Genomic DNA, 19817 nt, shown 5'->3' with positions numbered 1-19817 from the left:
CATAATCAAAAGGCCTCTGTAGTGTGAATGTACCTTGGTGCATAAATGTCAACCTCGCATTTTGGTTGTGATTAAATACCCTATTTGGCTTTGGTGTATCCGGTCAACTGTTCTACCCGATGAAACCACCCATGGGATATTGGCATTCCAACAGGAATCTGTAAATACGTGCAGAGAGCCCCGTAGTCCCTGTAGAAGCCTGCTACCAGTGCCGCTGAATGCTTGGTTTGCTGAATACCTATGCTCTCTCTACTATTGATGCCAACGCATGCCTCTTCCTCCAGCCCCCACCTTTGCAGTACTATTGTATCACTGCTTTCTCCCCTTGTCGCTCTGCTTTATTGATAGAATTGCAGCAGCCTCTGGTTGCCATGAAAATTGCATGTCAGGTATCTTCCGTTGGCAAGCTAAGTTGTCACAAGGCTACTATAGGGAGTTCATCGCACAAGAATCAACCCAAGTTGTACAAGCAGCTATTGTTGTTGAATCAACACTATGGTGAGCCACTTGCTATGCCGTTATGACTTTACCAGTTTCGTGTTTTAGGAGCATGGCTTATCCTTCAACCTTGCTTATAAAACACGGCAGGATCCGTGTTCGAGAGCATATGTACCCCACGCTACTGTTTTTACTTACACAATCCCTGGTGATCACAAATAGTGGACAGACACTGGCAGTGCTATATCCTAGGGCTGGAATGGAGGCTGCTCGGCTCCTGTAGTAGAGCGCGAAGTGCTGCATTATTGCATTTTTAGGGGAAGAGGTGCTGTGTTTTTGCTGATGAAGGGGTTGACCGCACGGAATTCAACATGTTGTTAAAATTCATCCCAATCCGTGTTATTCGTCGACTAGGAGACACCCCTTCTGAATAAACCCCTCCCGTTTCAAACTCCCCGAAGCCCCTAACCCAACACACACCCAAGTTTAAGCTCAAAAGCGTGCAATAGTGGTAGAATTATCGTGAAGTGCCGAAAACACTTCAACTAATGAAAATGATGCACCCAAGCGTGTGTGTGTGTGTGTGTGTCCACGCATGCCCCCCTCAGTATGCGTATGTACAACATCAGGGTGAAATCGTATGCCTCCCGCTGGGGTCGCGCGCGTAGCTGCAAACAAGGCGTGCTGAAAGAATATTCACCTCTGCCCTACATCCTTGGCACCCGGGATCGGATTCGACAGGCGAGTCCGTTCCGTGCCAAATTTTTTGTGTTCCTATGTGCGACACATACCTAGTTCCATTGACCTCCTGAGTGCCAGAATAATTGGGCACCACCATCGCCAAGCATTACTGTTACCAAACACGACGCTGACCTAGTTCCAATGCTCCCTTAATGCGCTCCATGAGAATAATACTTTGCTTATACCCCACCCCGTCTTTCACATAATGTCCTCCGCCTTCTTTTCTACCTGAAACGTGGAAAGTGTTGTTCACTGTGCACAACAGCGCTGCGCTGTAATGTATTTACCTAAAATTCTAAGCATCGGTAACGCTAGGGCAAGAACGTGTCTGCTACAGTATGGGCTGACTGTTGTCTTACATACTAGTAAAGCAGGGGCCACTCTTGATTTTGCGACCTCGGGAAAATTGCTGATGCACGCATCAGCTGGCATCGCCGCCCTCCCAACACCGTGCAACTCAAGTTTGTGAGTTACAAGTATCATTAGAATTCATTACAACATCTTGGATGGCGCCAACCCAAGACCTGTTCACTGGGTAACCGCACACATATCGTAGCACCGCGCTGCTACCGTGTTGTTCGTTTGTCGATTAACTTTAACAGATAACCGGAAACGAATACGAATAAGAACCTTTGGAGATAGGTCACCGTGAAAGCCCATCAGTTTTAACGCTCAGGCAGTCCACTCTCCCTCACTACGATGCAGCGGATGTGCGCATGGCCCACATGCCTGATTGAGCAAAATGCAATTGTACACAGTAGCACAGTACAGCTGCTCGAATGTTCCCTTGCAGGGGCTGGCACTGACTAGGCCAGTAAATTTCGCAAATTGTCGTGCTATTGATGCACATTTCAATCAATATGTGCACCATAATAGTGTTCCCCTTTGTGTTGGCGATCACATACAACGTGCACTTATCAACTGCATGCATCACTAAACATACTTTCATAAACACTAGCAGCCTCATTGAAACCCGTATCCATGAAATGGCAAGGCATTACTTACCAGTTTTGCTAAGACTGCTGCTGCCTGAACTAGCCTCATACCTGTACTTGGCTGCTCCCTGACCTCCAAACGCCGAACTGTCATTTGTTTTCCAAACCATCCCACCTGCGCAGGCCACACCACCGATGTTGTTCACTGTGCACCAACCGGGCTCCACAGTACATGCATGTACCTCTATTATACGGCAAATGCGCTACAATGTTCTTGAAAACCAAAACCGTCCCTGTACAAGGCAAACCAGTAAGCTGCTGTTTCACAACCCTATTTTATAGGAATAAAAAGTGTGTAAACTGCGGCAAATGGTAGCTGTTACAATACCATCTACACTCTCTTCGAATACGAAATAAAAGTGAGACAAAACCGACCACTGGTTGCGGCCGAACCTAGCTCCTCAAAACTAATACAAACCTTGAACTCGTTTCAAAAAGTTTCTAATCACAACTCTCAGTTCAACCCTCCAACCTCAATTTTAAATGATGCTGTATCGTACAACCAACCTACTGCAACATCCCCGGCGCGTGCTAATGTGTTCTTGCATGAATAGGTAGCGTTCCAGTGTTCTGCTAGGAGTATGCTTTTGTAGTTGTCTGTCAAGCACAAGTGCCTCTGCTTATGATCACCCTAAAATTGCTAAATGAATAAGATGCTGAATCTCTGTAAAGTAGGGACGTGCTAGGATGTGCTTGTGTCACGCCCGTTGGACACCCCGCAAACCGCAAGAGCTTTGTGGTGAAAGATGCAGGCAGGGTAACGTTTGCCCCTCAGGGTTGCCGTTGCATTGAACTAGATGCAATGTGCACGCGGTTTAAAAACACGAGCATGCATTGTAGCACCTGCTGCCTAAGAAGCGCTCGTCTTACCCCGGAGCCTTCAAGCACTCAGAAGTGTGAACGTAACACGCCGGCGCTACAGCGGCCCGGAAATAACACCCAATTTAAGAGCGGTAAATTCACGGTGCCTAAGCTCTGAGAAACAAACCCGACAAGAGCCCGATTGTGCTGGAGTGCCCGGGAGGTGAATGACATTAACTTAGTCGCCTGTGTTTTGAGTACATGACGTGTCATGCCATGGCCCGAGGTGATACTTTTCTTCCCACCAGTTCATTATTCTTTATATTTTCAGGTTCTGGATATTGCCAATAAAATAGAGGACATCCCCCTTGGCAACCTGGTCTATATTTTGAGCAGCTCCATTGTAGCTAGCTGGACGTCAGCAGCACTCCAAACCTGCTTAGTGCCTAAACTGTTCCTATTGGAGCAGGACTAAGGCTGATTTGCATGTGACTGGTTCATGTCTGAGATGACATAGTGGGCAAAAGAAAAATGCTGGTCTGGGATGCGGCCCTGAGTGATTATCTGTGGCTGAGATCAGGGCTTTATGTGGGATGAAAAAACTGGAGGGGGTCTCTCAAAAGGGTGTGGCCGATGCAATTAGGGTGTGGCGTGAAAAGTAAGCTAAAAATCTGTGTTTAGCATAGTGTGCCGCCCGACTGGTACTTTGCTACTTCTGTCATTGCATCCAGATGATACTGTGAAAGAACTATAAAAAGTGTATTTGAAGTTACCTCAAAGGCAGTGAAGGGTGGCAGTACTGCAGAGTTAAGATTTATTTTTTCATCCTCAAGGTGAGGGCAAATATGGAGAGCCCCATAGAGACCCGTCTCAGCACCTTCTTTTTAGAACTGTCAGTGATTAGCTTCGGCAAGACCAGGCCCACTTAAAGCCCTGGCTGGTATTAATTCAAGCATAACATCCATCACTTTTTTTGTATTCTTCTGTGCGATGCCCTAAGCGTGACAGGTATGCCCAGCTCAATGTGCCACTGTACCTAAGCTGCACCTGACTCACAAAGACCATACAGGTCGAGACCGGTCTGGGTTGCTTGGAATCCATTGTAGACTGGACCTGGTGTGCACTGTTCCTAATGGAGGAGAACCAAAGCTGATTTGCATATGGCTAGTTCCTGTCTAAGGTTAAATGGTGGGCTAAGAAAGATGAACTAGGATGTGGCCCTGAGTAAGTACCAGTGTATGCCATTAGTTGAAGCATTCCCCCACCCACTTCTTTGTGTTCTTTTCCAGCCATCAGGTTGCAGGGTCTCCTTTGTATATAGCCTGTTTCTGCATAGAGCTTAGCTGTCAGATCTCCTCTCTCTGTAAAAGGTTTTAATGTCACATAGCCTCACATCTGCATAGGGCTTTGGCATCATAGTTCATCGCTCTGTAGAGGGCTTTGGCACCACATATCCTCTCATCTGCATAGGGCTTTGCATCATAGTTCCTCTCTTTGCATAGAGCTTTGATGCCAGGTATCCTCTCATCTGCATATGGCTTTGGCATCATAGTTCATCGCTCTGTATGGGGTTAGATGTCACATATCCTCTGATTAGCATAGGGCTTTGGTGTCATAGTTCTTCTCTCTGTAGAGGGCTTTGGCACCACATATCCTCTCATCTGCATAGGGCTTTGCATCATAGTTCCTCTCTTTGCATAGAGCTTTGATGCCAGGTATCCTCTCATCTGCATAGGGCTTTGCATCATAGTTCCTCTCTTTGCCTAGAGCTTTGATGCCAGGTATCCTCTCATCAGCATAGGGCTTTGCATCATAGTTCCTCTCTTTGCATAGAGCTTTGATCGCAGGTATCCTCTCATCTGCATAGGGCTTTGCATCATAGTTCCTCTCTTTGCATAGAGCTTTGATGCCAGGTTTCCTCTCATCTGCATAGGGCTTTGCATCATAATTCATCTCTTTGTATGGGGTTAGGTGTCACATATCCTTTCATCTGCATAGGACCTTCGTGTCATGGTTCATCTCTCTGTATAGGTCTTAGGTGTCACATAACCTCTCATCTGCATAGGACTTTGGCATCATAGTTCATCTCTATGTATGGAGTTAGGTGTTACATATCCTCTCATCTGTATAGGGTTTTGGTGTCATAGTTCCTCTCTCTGGATAGGGCTTAGATATCACGTATCCTCTGATCTGCATAGGGTGTTGGTGTCTTAATTCTTCTCCCACTATAGGGCTCAGTAATCACATATCATTTGATCTACATAGGGCTTTGGGATCATAGTTCCTCTCTCTGTATAGGGGTTTGGTGTCTCAAATTCTCTCATCTGCATAGGGCATTCGTGTCATAATTCCTCTCTCTGTATAGGGCTTTGGCATCACATATCCTCTCATCTGTATAGGGTTTTGGCGACATAGTCACTCTCTTTGTATAAGGCTTTGGTGTCGCATATTCTCTCATCTGCATAGGGCTTTGTGTCATAGTTCCTCTCTCTCTATAGGGCTTTGGTGTCACATATCCTTTCATCATATAGGGTTTTGACGTCATAGTTCCTCTCTCCATATAGGGCTTTGGTGTCACATATTCTCTCATCTGCATAGGGATTTAGCGGCATTATTTGAGAGGAGAGGGAGATGGACTGTGCATTCCAAGCACTATTTCCTAGGAGTGCTGTGTGAGTATTCTTGTTGGGCTTGGGTTATGTTTAAAGCAGACCCAGCATCACCAGTGAGGCGTGGCGGGTGTGGCGGAGGATACTATATCCAAAACAAACTCAGGGTGATTTTCAAAAGGACCCTCACTGTCGTTTCAATCAGTATCTATTATATCTGTCATCTCAATTTTGAAATGCATTTAACTATTTCAAGGCAAGGAGTAGTGGTAGATGTATTTCTTCTGTTAGATTTCCATTATATGAGTTTTGGCCTTGAATGCATGTGAATACAGGGTGAGCTTTGTATCAGGGAGGAGCTTACACAGTCAATATCCCCATAGCCGGTGGGTCTGTAGCACTTTCAGTGGAGAGAAGAGACTTCCAATAGCATTCTGAACTGTGATAGGAACTGGCTAGCATAGGATATAGAACACATGGCAGCCCAGGTATCACTGTCCTACTGGGATCAGTTGTTCCCCAGGATAATTTTGGTCATTGATTGATTAGAACCCACTTTGTTAGGATTAATAAAATCTGTAAATCAAGCATTCATTTATTGATCTGCCAGAAGCGATATAATTCGCAAAAGAGAAATGGGTGCCAAGAAAAGCAAAGAAGGCAATTTGAACTCTTAAGGGGAGTCGGGGAGTAGAAAATTTGTGGGGCAATCATGATGGAAGAGATGGACGCCTCTGCCTGTTGATTGCTTGATCTGTTCCTCAAGGTCTTTTATGGTGATATTGTTAACTTTATTTTGACTACTGTTCACAGCAATGACAGCCCAGGCTTTTACCGTACGGTTTTCCATAGTACAACAGGCAGCAGCCCAGATGTAGCTGGGTACATTGACTCTATCAGCTATGAAGTTGTTCCCAGGGATCGCCCCCACGATGGCGTATGTTCTGGTGCAGCCTTGAGCTCGGCGTCTTATTGTGTCCTCTTCATATTCTCTCCATGCGCCCTGGTTGAGTACTCTGTTCTGTGGCACAACATTGGTCAAGGTGAAGGTGGCCTTCGAGTCGAACGCGCTGTTATGGTGCAGGCTTGGGTTGATGTGCCCTCGGTCATACGTGTTTGAGGCACATTCGTAATCAGCATTTACCGCCTGGTTCATTTGAAGCAGATCTCTATCAATTTGTGTAAATCGCTCCTCTTCCATTGTTTCAGGGTATGACGGGCCAACAAGCTGTAAAATAGAAAAGTTACAAAAGTTGTTACTAGGGGCCTCTGAATAGCATTCATCACCTACTTATATTCCTTCTAAACAAGAACCATTCCTCTAAAGTGCTGCTTCAGCAAGGAGATTTGAGACTAAGAGCAAGATGGAATGGGCATCAATTAGGGATTCATCTTGGTACCCTTCTGGCTACCTTCTCCAACCTCGACTGTAGAAAAAAGGAGGCTATGGGTGGATCGAGTGGTACAAGGAGTCAACCCTGTGATGCCATCGAGGGTGGGGGGGGGGCGGGAGGATCAAAGAACTTGTGATGTCAGTTCTGTTACCCCAGGCATTTTGTTGGGTTAACAACCATGAATGATGGAGGACCAGCAAAGAAAGGCAGCTCAGTGCAAACAATGAGGCTATGCCTGGGCTTCCACAGTGACTGAATGCAGCTGGTCAGAGCCAGTGTGAGTAGATGCACAGGACATTTATAGACTACAAGGGAACTTCAAGAGCATGAATGCTGCTTTACTTCACTGTCTATGGGTATTTATGGAGGGGGGCCGCCACTCTTAAAACTGATCATTATGAGGCATTAGCATTATAGGTTTTAGATAAAGGTCTCATTGCATCTGTTTCATTTAATTTGTTCTGAACTATTTTCTTCCAGTATTATCTCCTCCTCCCTCTTTATTCATGTTTTTCTTCCACGCGTTCTCATTTTTCATGGTTGTATGTGTAGGAAGGTAGATACCTGACTATGGTTACCCCCAACTTTTTTCCTGGTGTTTTGCTGGTTTTCTGACTTAGTTGACCTGGGGCCCTGCTATTCAGGACCCCAGGACCACTGCTCTCTCTCTAAAATGGATTCCATGTACCTTAGGTACATTTCCAATTGGGACTGGGCCACCTTATCAGACCCTGTAACTCAGGGCATAGGTGTACCCAGGGCCTACCAGGGGCTGAAGCATGTATTATGCCACCCCTGGCTGGCCTCCTAAATTTGACACAACTGGCTGCATGACAGCTGGGGCAAAGTCGTGTAATCACCCTTTGCTGTAGATATAGTATACCTATATCTAACCCTAAAAATGGACACACAGATTCCTATCAGTCACTCCTATGGCAGGCCTTAACAATCCTGAAGGCAGAGTGCATGGAATCGTGTGAAATGGTGCTCTGGAATGAGAGGAGCCCGTTTGCAGCTTGCGGAACCAAGTCCTAATAGCTGTTCCATGATATCGCATACCACATACTCTTAAGTGCATTATAATCCTCGCGGTTATATGCTATCTCTGGTATTGCTTTATCAAAACATGTCGAGTAAGGTGTCATACGAATTGGAATACTAACCCCTCGCCAATTCTGGCGACGGGGTTAGCATTCCACCCTTCTAGAGGGACACGACATGTATGTAACTGTGAACCCCGGTTAAAGTTAACTGAAGCCTCAGCTCCACAAAATGGATGCTGCCACCACAGACACGAGTCTGACCTCCTGCTGCTGGGAGTCCTTCCAGCGAGGAGAGCTTGGACAAAGGGTTTCCTGTCCGGGGCGGTGCTAGCACCATCCCAGACAGGGTTTTGTGTATCCTGGGTAGGCAGGGCTTTACAGGAAGGTGACTGCTGAGTGGCACCCCGGTGCTCACTACGCATAGGCCGGCCAGAACCAGTTCCAGGGGCACACCAGCCCCTGGCCTGGGGAAAGTCCGGCATGGGAGAGGGGTGTAACCACCCCCCTCCTAGTCCCACCCAGAGGCAGGACCTAGTCACCGGGTCAGCCCCTTTTCCTAGTATAAAGTTAGGAGCGGGCCCCCTTCCAAATTAGATCATCTTTGAATCAAGAACTACTTTCTACGAAAGGACATTCGAGACTCTTCTCAAGATTTCTCCCTTGTGGCTAAGGAGTAGTCACCCTGCATCCGCAGGCACCATCTAAGAACTCTGCGGTTTGCTGCAAGTCCTTCCTCAGGAATCCGACGACTCAGCTCGACGAGAACCGGCTTCCCTGGCACCTCTGACCTCTACCCACATCGTCAGCTCAGCTGAGATCTGTGGGTGCGACAAGACCTCGAGGGACCGGCCATCATCAAAACCTGCACGCTTTCTAAAAACCAGCACGATCACCGAAGGAATCCTCTGGTGAGTGCTCTGGGGTCCGAGAAGCCCCGACCCTGAGCAGCTCCAGCATCGAAGTGCAGTCTCCCAGCATCTCCACGATCTGCGTGGGGCCCTTCTGCTTTGCCGCTCAGCACCTTGTCTGGTTACTAGCCGCTGGCTTGTGACCTCCTTGACGACACCCGACAACCAACGCTGCTGGTCTGGTTGCTCCAGACCGGCCCTTGCTCCCTTTTACGAGAGGAGCACCCCGGACCCTCCTGGTCCACTCAAGACGCCATTTTAGGCCCACCACGTGGCCCTGAAATTTGCCAAGGCTTGTTGCCCCAATCCTGGGCCCAGCGACGCCGACAGCATCAACCTTCGTGGGACAGCTCACACCTCCATCCTGGTCGCCGACAACGCCTCCTGGTCCGTGAGACTGCAGAGCCTAGCGTCGCCCACTCACCTAGTCGAGGTGACGGCCATCCGGTGCCCTCCTGGTACCCTCTGACTACTGGCTAGTAGTACGAACTTGGTCCCCTCTGCTTTCAGGTATCATCCATCACTGATCCAGGCTTGGATCTCTACGAACTATTCTTCACTGGTCGCCGGCCAGCAACTCCTTCCTTCCGGCTCCTGGCTCGTCAGCGAAGACCCCCGACGCCTGTAAGACTTGTGCAGCCGCAGCCCTTGTGGCTAGGTAACTTCGGCATTCCGGTGCCCGCATAGCCTCCTTAATTAAGGGTCCCGAGTCCCTCGCTTCCGACTTGCCTTATCGGGTCCGCCCGAGACCTCTAAACTTTCCGTGCCCTCGGGCACTTGTATTGTTTGTGCACTTGAAGTATTTTCCTAAGAGTTTTGTTCTGTGCTTAGTACCCTGTCCTCACAAAGAGTACAGGGCTGTTGTGATTCTAATAAATATACTGTTTATTTTCATAACACTTGTGTGGTGTCCTTTCACTTGGTGTTCAAGGGGTATGTGATGGTATAACAGCTGGCTTAACACGCCCTCTAGAGTTTAGCCCGAAGACTGCTCGTATCCACTCTACTAGGATAGCTGGTCTAAGGTTGACTTACAACCAATCACCATAAAAGTCGTTTGGACCGATGCATAGTGGTCGCTAGAATAGTGAACACTGCATATCGGGCCAACTTCTCAAAGTATGTATTGCAGAACTAGGCCCATTGGCATTACAGAACTTTATGTTAGCATGTAGCTCTTTGTCTCTTTAATTAATTTCTTACTGATAGAGAGCAAGGAGTAGAAATAGGCAATTTGGTATCTGCCTCTTTTCGAGTACCACGTGGTGTGCCACAGGGCTCCTCTCTTAAGCCTTTACTTTTCAATTTGTATGTCACTCCCCTGGCACAACTAATTAAATCATTCGGATTTGCCAAGGTGTTGTTTGTTGATGACACTCAAATTATCATCTCAGTTACTAGTAACATTCATGACACAGCATCAAGGGCCATATGTATCAACATACCCTTTTGCGATTTCTTAATATCGATTTTTAAGGAATCGCTATTTAGAAATCGCACAATGGTATGTATGTAGAAAATCACTTTTTTTGTGTGATTTCTTAAAATTCCTTAATTGCGATTAGCAAATTGCTAACCGCAAGTAAGGAATTATTTCCCATTCATTTCTATGGGCCAGGAGGCCCATAGGAATGAATGTGAAATTAATCTCAATTTGCGATTCGCAATTTGCTAATCGCAAACTGAGAATAATTTCAAGGGTGCAGGGGTGTCCAAAGGACACCCTTTTGCACCCCTGAAATAGGCATGGGTAAACATACATGCTCTAAGAGCATGTATGTGCGTCACATGGCACTTTGAAAAATGCAAAAATATGCATTTATAAAGGAATTCGCAACTTACCACCAACTAGAAGTTGGTGGTAATTTGCGATTCCTTAAGGCCAATTTGAGGATTTTTTGGGCTTCTTACAATGCATTTAAGGAATCCCAAAATTTGCGATTCCTTATATGCAATCGCAAAATAAGGAATAACAAATTTTGCGATTCCTTATTTTTGAAGCACATTTCCTTGATACATACCATTTGTCCAAATTGTATTTGCAAACGCCGAAATTCTGTGAATTTCGGCGTTTGCAAAGTCAATTTGGCTTAATGCATATGGCCCCTAGGATTCACAATTGTATGCAACAGAACAGCAAGTGGATGTTGAAGAACTGCCTGAAATTGAGCTCAGGGAAGACTGAGGTTTTGTTTTGGGGATCCAAAATGTCCTTCTGGTCACCAAATTGGTGGCCTCAAGAACTTGTGAATCTTCCTTGTCCATCAATAAAAGCTAAGACTCGAGGAGTAATCTTTGGCACACCCCTGTCCTTCCAACATCAAGTTAATGCCTGTAATTTTTATACACTAAAATGCTTAGAAAATGTGTTCTTTTCTTACTTCAGGCTTTATACGTATAAAATCAAATCAATCAAATCACTAGATTACATAGCTCAGTTTTGTGAAGCACAGGGACATTCATTTGTTTGCCCAAGACCACAGGATGCTGAAACGTGTAAGGGACTTAAGCCCGGTTCCCCAGTTTCAAGGTGGGCACCTGTAGCCGTTGAGCCACATCTGCTCCCCTCCTTCTCCTGGAGTTTGTTTTCCTCTTCAGGTGGCAAGAGGCTCTGCCAAGGTTTCAGTGGTGGTCCTGTAAAGGAAGTGACATCATCTGGACTGTGCTAAAAGAGGAGGGCCCGCCTTCCACAATATCTTTCCTCGCCAGGTCTTCAAAGATAAGTGTTCCCATCTACAAGGAACACTTGAATACACAGGAATCACTCTAGTTTGTGATACTTAAAATGGGGCAGTAGAAAAGAGAAGAGGGCGGGTAAGAATAGTGACACCCTTCCTGGGACGGCCCACCTCTGGCTCAGGCCATAACATGAAGACTCATGAAATGCCTTGATGTGGAGTTATAGAAGGTCCTCACCTGGGGCTCTATCATCCCTTCAGTTCTTACACTCCTTGTAGCTTCGTAGATGGTTGTTCATGATTTCATAGAAAAGCAATTTCTTGGAATACCACTGCTGAGAAATCATTTCACCTAAACTGTTTAATAGAAACTTGATGGATGAATGGCATTTACCATTTCATAGAAATCGACTCTTAGGATGTCTTCTATTTTGAACCTGGCTTGAACGTGCATATTTTTTAAGGTCTGACCTCCCCTGACTCAACCATAACATGAAGACTCATGAACTGCCTTAATGTTGAGTTATGGAAGGTCCTCACCTGGGGTTCTATCATCCATTCAGTTCTGACACTCTTCTCAGCTTCGTAGATATATGCAGAATATGTTGGAATGCGGTTCCTTATGTCATACATTGTGGCAAACCGATACTTATTCTCAAACCGCTGGCAAATCCTTGCTCCACCGTGTGGTATGATACCAGAAGGTTCTTTGTCTTTGTAGAAGAAACCAATACAATCTCTTTTTGTAAATCCATTCGCAAGTAATACTTTAGCACCCGCCAGAGCGTAGCAGCTCAGCGCTAGCGGGAGCAGTGCGATCTGGAACATGATGAGACTGGTGACAATCGCCTCCCTGAAAGAAAACAGAACAAGTGTCAGCTCATCAATTCAAAAGATGCCAATGGGTCCTAGATGTTTTGATTTTCATTATTGGTTCTGCCCAGAATTGCCATTAAGGCCAAATGCTATTGTGGCGGACCCCCAAATAAAACATGACACATACATAGAGAAGAATGAAGTCTTTATTTCTCACACCCACCCAGTACCCAAGGCAGCCTTCTCGGTTTCACGGCTCCCAGCCAATTGGTGAAACAGCCACTGCAGGTGGACCCAGCTTTTCAGATTTTTAAGCATATTTGAGCAACCACTAATAAAGGGGATACCCGGGTACCTCGAGGCATTTTTATTCGTAAAGATCCCTGTCACTACTAAATATCAACAGTGCTCCCTGGAATATGATCGAGCCCATCCTGGTTTTAGGGACCAAGATGAGACCTGATGATGAAGCATGCCACTACTGGAGTGGGTGAGGGTCTAACAAAAGAAATAATTGTGCTTCTAGTGCAGACGGTGATGATTTGCGAATGTCTGATGGTGTCAAACAAAAGCATTGAGTGAGGGTACGCATTAGTGTGTATTATATGCAGACATAGACAGTCAGGGGGATGCAAAAAACCCTTAGAATTGGGGAACCAGGAAAGTAACCAGGGCACAATTAGGATAATCACTGGGTACAACATTCAGTCAGAGAAGGTTAGATCTTGACCAAGAAGATGGATTTTTTTTGGGGGGGGGGGAGGGGACTATCAGGGCAATAATTTGAGTAGGTCTAAAATAACTTAAGGAAAAAGCAAAAGTTTGAGAGATTATTTGGTAAGAAGTCATTTTGACCCCAGCAGTGGAAAGAAAACTTGGCTGAGAGAAAAAAAATTGTGGAGTTTTTCTCACACAAATGATGCAACGCATGTAACACAGTCCACAGAAATCCAAGTATGAATCCCGCATGATCCTAAAATATGGAATATGAACAAATGTATTCTATGCTAAATGGATTGCGTTTTATGTATAGATTGCACAGTTCAGAACAAAACGTATCTTGAAACCATGTTTGTGCTATTACTAACAAAGATCCGGAATGGCTGTCCCTTGTGAACAAGGCTCGCGCCGACAAACCAAAGTGCGTTTGGTCCATATCCCTATAAATTTGACTATTGGATGTCACCTGCACCTAGTCTCAGATGTGTTCTAAGGTGATACACGGAGTGTCTGCTATATAGTAGTGAAAGTAATAAGGGAAAATGATACCTAAACTGGATATAGACTAAAGATATGTTCCTAAAATATAATTGGTATACTAAAATGATAAAGACAAGCAAATTAATCTGATTCACTCCACAAAATGACTTACCTGCATGCAGCTTCTCTAAGGGGGCATATTTACAAGGGCTTTATCTCCACTTTTTTGGCTTAAACAGCCAAAAAAGCAGAGATAAAACTATCACCCTATTTACAAGAGGGTGCTAACATGCATAATCGCATGTTAGCACCCTTTTACCCAACGCTTCCCTTTGCATCTCTAGTGAGATGCAAAGTGGGCATCACTGGGCGTACCCCGGATGGACAATCTTGCAAATATCGCTGATGTTCACATCGCGATTTTTACAAGGCTGACCCAGCAATTTAGCACATGTTAGTTTTTGGAGAAAACAGCTGTTTTCTCCAAAAACTAACGTCTGCCAAAATGCAGACTTCCCTATCCCCAACATTGGGGTGGATTATGCTGATACGACCCTGTGGGTCGTATCAGCAAGGTTATCGCTGTTTTGCAGGGAACAACACTAGAAAACCAGCAATGTTCCCCGCAAAAGGGCGATAACCTCGCTATCTCTGGAATTTTTATCACCCAGGAGAAATGCGTTGTTAATGACGCGCTACCAGGGCGATAAATTCCAGAGATAGCCTGCGATAATACAATTATCTCTAAGCACGGCCAGCGATGATTATCGCTGGCCGTTGATAATATGCCGCTAAGTTCTTTTACAACTTTACAAATGTTACTCCTATTGGCCAAAGCATTCATAGTAAGGGAATTTTAGGACAGCGCAATCCCAGCCTTGGGACTGGCTTGCACAACCACCACACGGTAAAATCTTACTAACATTCCACCAACTTTTTACTTCTGCAGAATTTCCACTTATTTGTTCTACAACAAGAGGCGGTTCGACCTAAGACATTGTCTACATCATGTCTCAGATGTTGAATCTGCACTGAATTTCTGAACCATGGCCCTGTTGACATTGTCTGTGTGGCAACTTTTTGGATTCTCTTGCTTAGCTGGTATATATCGAGAAGCAGCCTTATTTGAGTCATATCCAGTTCTCCGACAACCCATGTTTTCATCGCTGTGGCTCATAACTTAAAAAAAGTTTTAAGTGTTAGGAAAGGGTAACCGGGTGGCTGAGTGTGGAGTGTTGTGGTAAGACCAAAGAAGAGAGCCTAGAAAGCGATCACAGGCTTCTTAAATGCAGCGACCAACCAAATACATTCTTTAAATCACTCTATATATCTCCTTAACTCGGCGTTGGTGATCAGTCGAAGCTCTTTTTTGTTTTTTATGCACACTGAAACATAAATAACATCATCAATCACAACCATAATTGAATTTGAGATATATTATCTAATTTAGAAGGCCATTCATTAGAACAACCCTCCATATGGAGCAGCCCTACTTACTCTGATTGACTTAGAGTACTGGGACGCAGACACACATTAATCCTAGAAGTTCTAAACCTCAGTCTCACTAAAACGGTTTCTCTCAAGGTCAGCTGCCTCACTTCAAACTCTCTTCCCTCTGATTTAAGAACATTAACCCTTCTTGCAAGAAACAGTTCAAGACTCATTTTTGCAAAGAATTCATAAACTAAGGATGGCCTGAATGATTTAAACTGCTACTCTGGAACTCACCATTGTTTTACTGCAAAGCAGCAAAACACCTAATTATTAATTAATAATTAAATATCATGGGAGCAAGTGGAGTTCTCTCAGGTGTAAAGGCGATGCGGCAGTGATGTGGGATGCTGAGGACGAGTCTGGCTAATGCATTTTGAATGTTCTGCAGTTTCTTGAGGATTTTCTGCGTGACGCCAGCATAGAGTGCTTTACCGTAGTCCAGTCTGTTGCTCATGAGCGCATGGATGATGGTCTTTCTGGACTTGGTGGAGATCCACCTGAAAGTTTTACGAAGCAGACGAAGTGTGAGAAAGCATCCTGAAGAGATGATGTTGATCTGATGGTTCATGGTGAGTGAAGATTCCAGTAGGATGCAGAGGTTTTGTGCATAGTCCATGGGTGTGGGGAAGCTCCTAGTGTGGTGAGCCATGAGGAGGTGTCCCAAACAGAGGGGGTGGGGCCCAGGCAGTCTTGTCTGAGTTTAGCTTGAGGCAGCTGTCTCTCATCCAGGTGGCAACAGCCTTCATCCCGTCGTGGAAGTTGCTCCTGGCGACTGTTGGTTTGTTGGTGAGGGAGAGGATCAGCTGGGTGTCATCGGTGTAGGAGACAATGTTGAGTCTGTGGTTCCTGACGATGGCTGCAAGCACGCCCATGTAGACATTGAAGAGAGTGGGGCTCATGGAAGAACTGTGGGCACTCCGCAGCTGATCTCTATGGGTCCTGAGAGGAATGCTAGTAGTCTTACTCTCGGTGTTCGACCGGATCCTTTCCAGGTTCTTGGTGCGGATGCTGGCGCGGTGGAGTCTTGCTCGTAGGGTGCAGTGGGAGACGATGTCGAAGGCGGCTGAGAGGTCCAGGAGGATGATGGCTGCTGTTTCCCCTCGGTCGAGGATGGAGCAGATATAGTTTGTAGCTGTGAGGAGGGAGGTCTCAGTGCTGTGGTTGTTATAGAAGAGAAGCTGGATTGGGAGAGGTCCAGGACATGGTTGGCTTCTATGAACGCCGAGAGTTGGACATTGATGGCTTTCTAAATGGCTTTGGCTGGGAAGAGGAGCAGGGAGGTGGGTCTGAAGTTCTTGAGGTCCATCTGGTCGGCAGAGGGCTTCCTCTGCAGGGGGGTAATCTTGATGTGTTTCCAGTCTTCAGGGAAGGTGATGATCTTGATGGAGCAGTTAATGGGTTGGCGATGGAGGTGGTGACTCTGTGGAAGATGTGGTGTGGGCAGAGGTACGAGGGGGCTCCAGAGTTGATGCTTAACATGATCTAGAGGGTGTCGTTCACAGTGAGGGGGGTCCAGTTGAGCAGGATTTGGTGGGGTGCGGCGTCGTTGGGTGTGGTGATGGGAGTTTTGGATGTTGAAGCTTTTGTAGATGTGCTTGATCTTGTGGTAAAAGAAGGTGCCAAGCTTGTTGCAGAGGTCTTGGAAGGATGGGGTGTCTGTAGTCTTGGTGTTGGCTCGGCGAACTCCTTGACTACAGCAAAGAGTTCTTTGCTGTTGTTTGGTTTCACATAAATTCTTTCTTGAATGGACGTTGTCTTTGTTATTTTGAGGAGGATGTGGTGTGCAGTGATGGCGAATTTGAAGGCTCCATGGATTTCCAGGGTTTTTGTTGCTCCTCCATCTCTTTTCGAGCCATCTGCAGGTGTGGCTAGACTCTTGAAGGATGGGAGTGAACCAGCCTGCTTTCTTGGAGTGTTGTTTGCCCAGGGCCTTCTTGAGGGAAGCCAAAGTCTGTAGATGAGGGTGCCACAGAGGGTGGTGTTTGGGTTGGTCTAGATCTGGAAGTGGAGGTGCTCCATGTTGGTCGTTGGGTCATCTGAGTGGCTGGTCAGGCGGAGGGTGATTTTGTAAATGATGGTGAAGCCTCCCAATGGTTGGTTGGTGCGGTCCTTGCGAATTATCTTGCAGCCATCGGGGATGACGGTGGCGATGTCCGGGGCTGAGCTGGGGTTAATCCAGGTTTCCGTGAGGAAGGCATTGTCGGGGGAGACAGGGTTGAGTAGGTTCCAGATCTCTATGGCGTATTGGTGGAGGGAGTGAGTGTTGAGTAGGATACAGCTGAGGTGGTATCTTCAGCTGAACACGGTCACCCAAGGACATCTCACCACCTTCCTCAGCAAAACCCCTCCACCAACAACAGTGACAGCAGGAGATGGGGTCATGTGTGTCATTTCGTGTCACAAGGCGACCGGCAATGTGGCGTCTGGGGTTGAGGGCATGGAGAGTGCTGACTTCATAGCTGTGGAGGGTCCAAGGACCAGGGTCCATGGCGCTGGGTGCAGTCCAGACATGCCGCCGCACAGCCGCCGATTTTAAGTAGTATACAGAGGAAGGCTGTACATCTGGGAGGCGGGAAACGTGGGGAGCGAGAAAGGGGCACTGGAGGGGGCAGGCCAAGAGGGTCACAGCAACAGGGCAACAGCTGAGAAAAAAATGCCCAAAAGTGGCAAACAGGCAGAAGTGGCACAGGACAGTGAAATGGAGGAAGAGAGAGGAAAGCAGAAAGAAAGTAGAGCAGAGAGACAGAGGGTAGTGCAACAGCAGAACAGAGATTCTCTACCATTGGACCACCAGGGATGAGGTGCTCGCGGTAGCCTGTGGGTGGAGGAGGGCCGCCCCTTATAAGTCCCTGGTGATTGGCACCAGTGTTACCCACATCATGGGAGCTAAAAGGGTCAACAGGGCCTGAAGCACAATTTGTGCCACCCTGAGTGACCCATGTAAACCTGTGACAGCAGGCATGCCATTGCAGACTGTAGGAGCAGTACAAACTGCTCCAGTTCTACTTTACCCTCACCATGTGCTGCAAAAGCCCATGTTTGGGTAGCAATGCGCTTTATAAGAACCTTGGAATGAAATTAAATTGTGTGGCAAGATCACAGCACTATCTTTAATATGTGCTAGTCACTCCTAAGGTAGACCTCCTGAGCCAAGGAGGCATGGAGAATTTTATTAAAGGTGTGGACATATAAGTGCAAGCTACATATAAGTGTAAGGTTTGTGGTCCTATAGTGGCCTTTTTCATTAAAGGCTACTATAGGTGATCAGCAGCCGTAGGCTAACATGGACTGGCACCTGGGCCTTCCAAGGTTGCCAACTCCATTATGGTTCTGCTACAGAATGTCATGTTTGGTATCAAACACATTGTCTCATTAAACCTGACTTCAATCCGAAGCCAGATTTAATATGACATGCACTCAGGTGACTACCTTAGAGGTTGCCCGCCTTGTTGCCCCAAAATGTCCTATACCCCAACTGACAGCCTGCAGCTGCTGCCGCCAAGACAGGATTCAGACTCTGCAATGAAGTGTGAACACTCCCAGGAGTCCAAAACAAAGGTCTGTTTGGGTAGGAGGTTTCACCTCCCAACCTGGCAGGATGGCTAGTGAAGTGGAACATCAAGGCAGCGAGCTTCAAAGGGATCTTTTTATATGCAAGTAGGCTGCCCCCAAGTACATTTGCACCTGGACAGGTGGGAAAATTATGCAGTTAGGAGGCATACACCCACACTAGGCTAGCCACACCTCTAGGGTGGGATACCTGGTCTGTACAGTTGAAGATGGGTTCTGCCATTTTGAAAAGTGGCAAAATAGAGGGTTCAGGGTAGAAAGGGTGACACCCCCACACCCTACTCCCCCAGATATGGTCACCTCTGGGTCAGATTAACCGCTGGAGCTAGTAGCCCACTCGGAACTTGTCCCCACATGCATAGTGCCACTAAATCTAGGAATTAGGAGGCACCACCGGCAACAACTTACACCCAAGGATAAAGAAGAGACCTGCACAAAGCAAAGGTGAAAAACTCAGCACCTCTGGAAACCATTCTCCAACTGCACGAATTTGACTCACCCTGGACCAGACACCAGTTCCAAAGTCAAGAGGAACTTCTCTGAGCACCAACGGCAACTTCTTTGGACTACAGATGAACAGAAACCCAATGCATCAATTTACTTAATTGTGGTTTAGTTAAGTTGGGTTGAACGGTGTTACCAACCCTGGCAAGATCCAGTTAGCAACTGCCAAAACAATATTACAAACCCCTACATATATGTCACAACCTAGCAACAGTTGCTAGGCTACAAGTTACTGCCTAATCATATTTATATTACATTATATGTAACAAGAGGTATTAGTCCCCTGCAGTCCGCAGGAACCAGCACGCTCTGATACCAAAGAACCACTGGCCATGAGGCCCGCCAAGGGATCTCCCAAAAGTAAATGGTCCAGTTCATTGTGTGAACCATAGTCTTGACCTCAAGTAAGTTTGAGGCTGGAGCCCGTCAAAGTAACTGAATGCTGTGTTTTCCGATGCCAAGGTTTGTTGGTGGCCAGCAAGGCTATCACCAACCTTGCTCGAAGCTGCACCTCGAGGAAATCCTGCAACACCTTCAACCACCCACCTCAGTGGCTCCGTTGGTGAGCCAAGCCCAAGTGGTAAGTACAGCATCCTCAGTTACCAAGTTCAGTACCAAGTTCGGCC

General features: G+C 46.5%; 1 protein-coding gene across 1 annotated transcript; it reads right to left on the bottom strand.

Moving 5' to 3' along the window:
- Positions 1–6257: 6257 nt before the first annotated feature.
- Positions 6258–12455, bottom strand: LOC147726122 (endonuclease domain-containing 1 protein-like). Its single transcript, XM_086963424.1, has 2 exons — positions 12148–12455; positions 6258–6812 (listed from the first exon to the last, which is right to left on the bottom strand). The coding sequence occupies exons 1-2, from the start codon at positions 12433–12435 to the stop codon at positions 6258–6260; spliced, it is 843 nt and encodes a 280-aa protein (XP_086819550.1). The 5' UTR covers positions 12436–12455.
- Positions 12456–19817: the final 7362 nt, after the last annotated feature.

The sequence above is a fragment of the Lissotriton vulgaris genome, chromosome 3_1 (genome assembly GCF_964263255.1).
Source record: "Lissotriton vulgaris chromosome 3_1, aLisVul1.2, whole genome shotgun sequence".
NCBI lineage: Eukaryota > Metazoa > Chordata > Amphibia > Caudata > Salamandridae > Lissotriton > Lissotriton vulgaris.
Note: the sequence above shows the minus strand (reverse complement) of the source record. Positions and strands in the feature narration are given on the sequence as shown.

Coding starts and splice junctions, on each gene's coding strand:
- LOC147726122 (XM_086963424.1), bottom strand. CDS start 12,435: ATGTTCCAGATCGCACTGCTCCCGCTAGCGCTGAGCTGCTACGCTCTG. Junction 6,813..12,147: donor AATGGATGATAGAACCCCAG/GTGAGGACCTTC, acceptor TCTATTTTACAG/CTTGTTGGCCCGTCATACCC.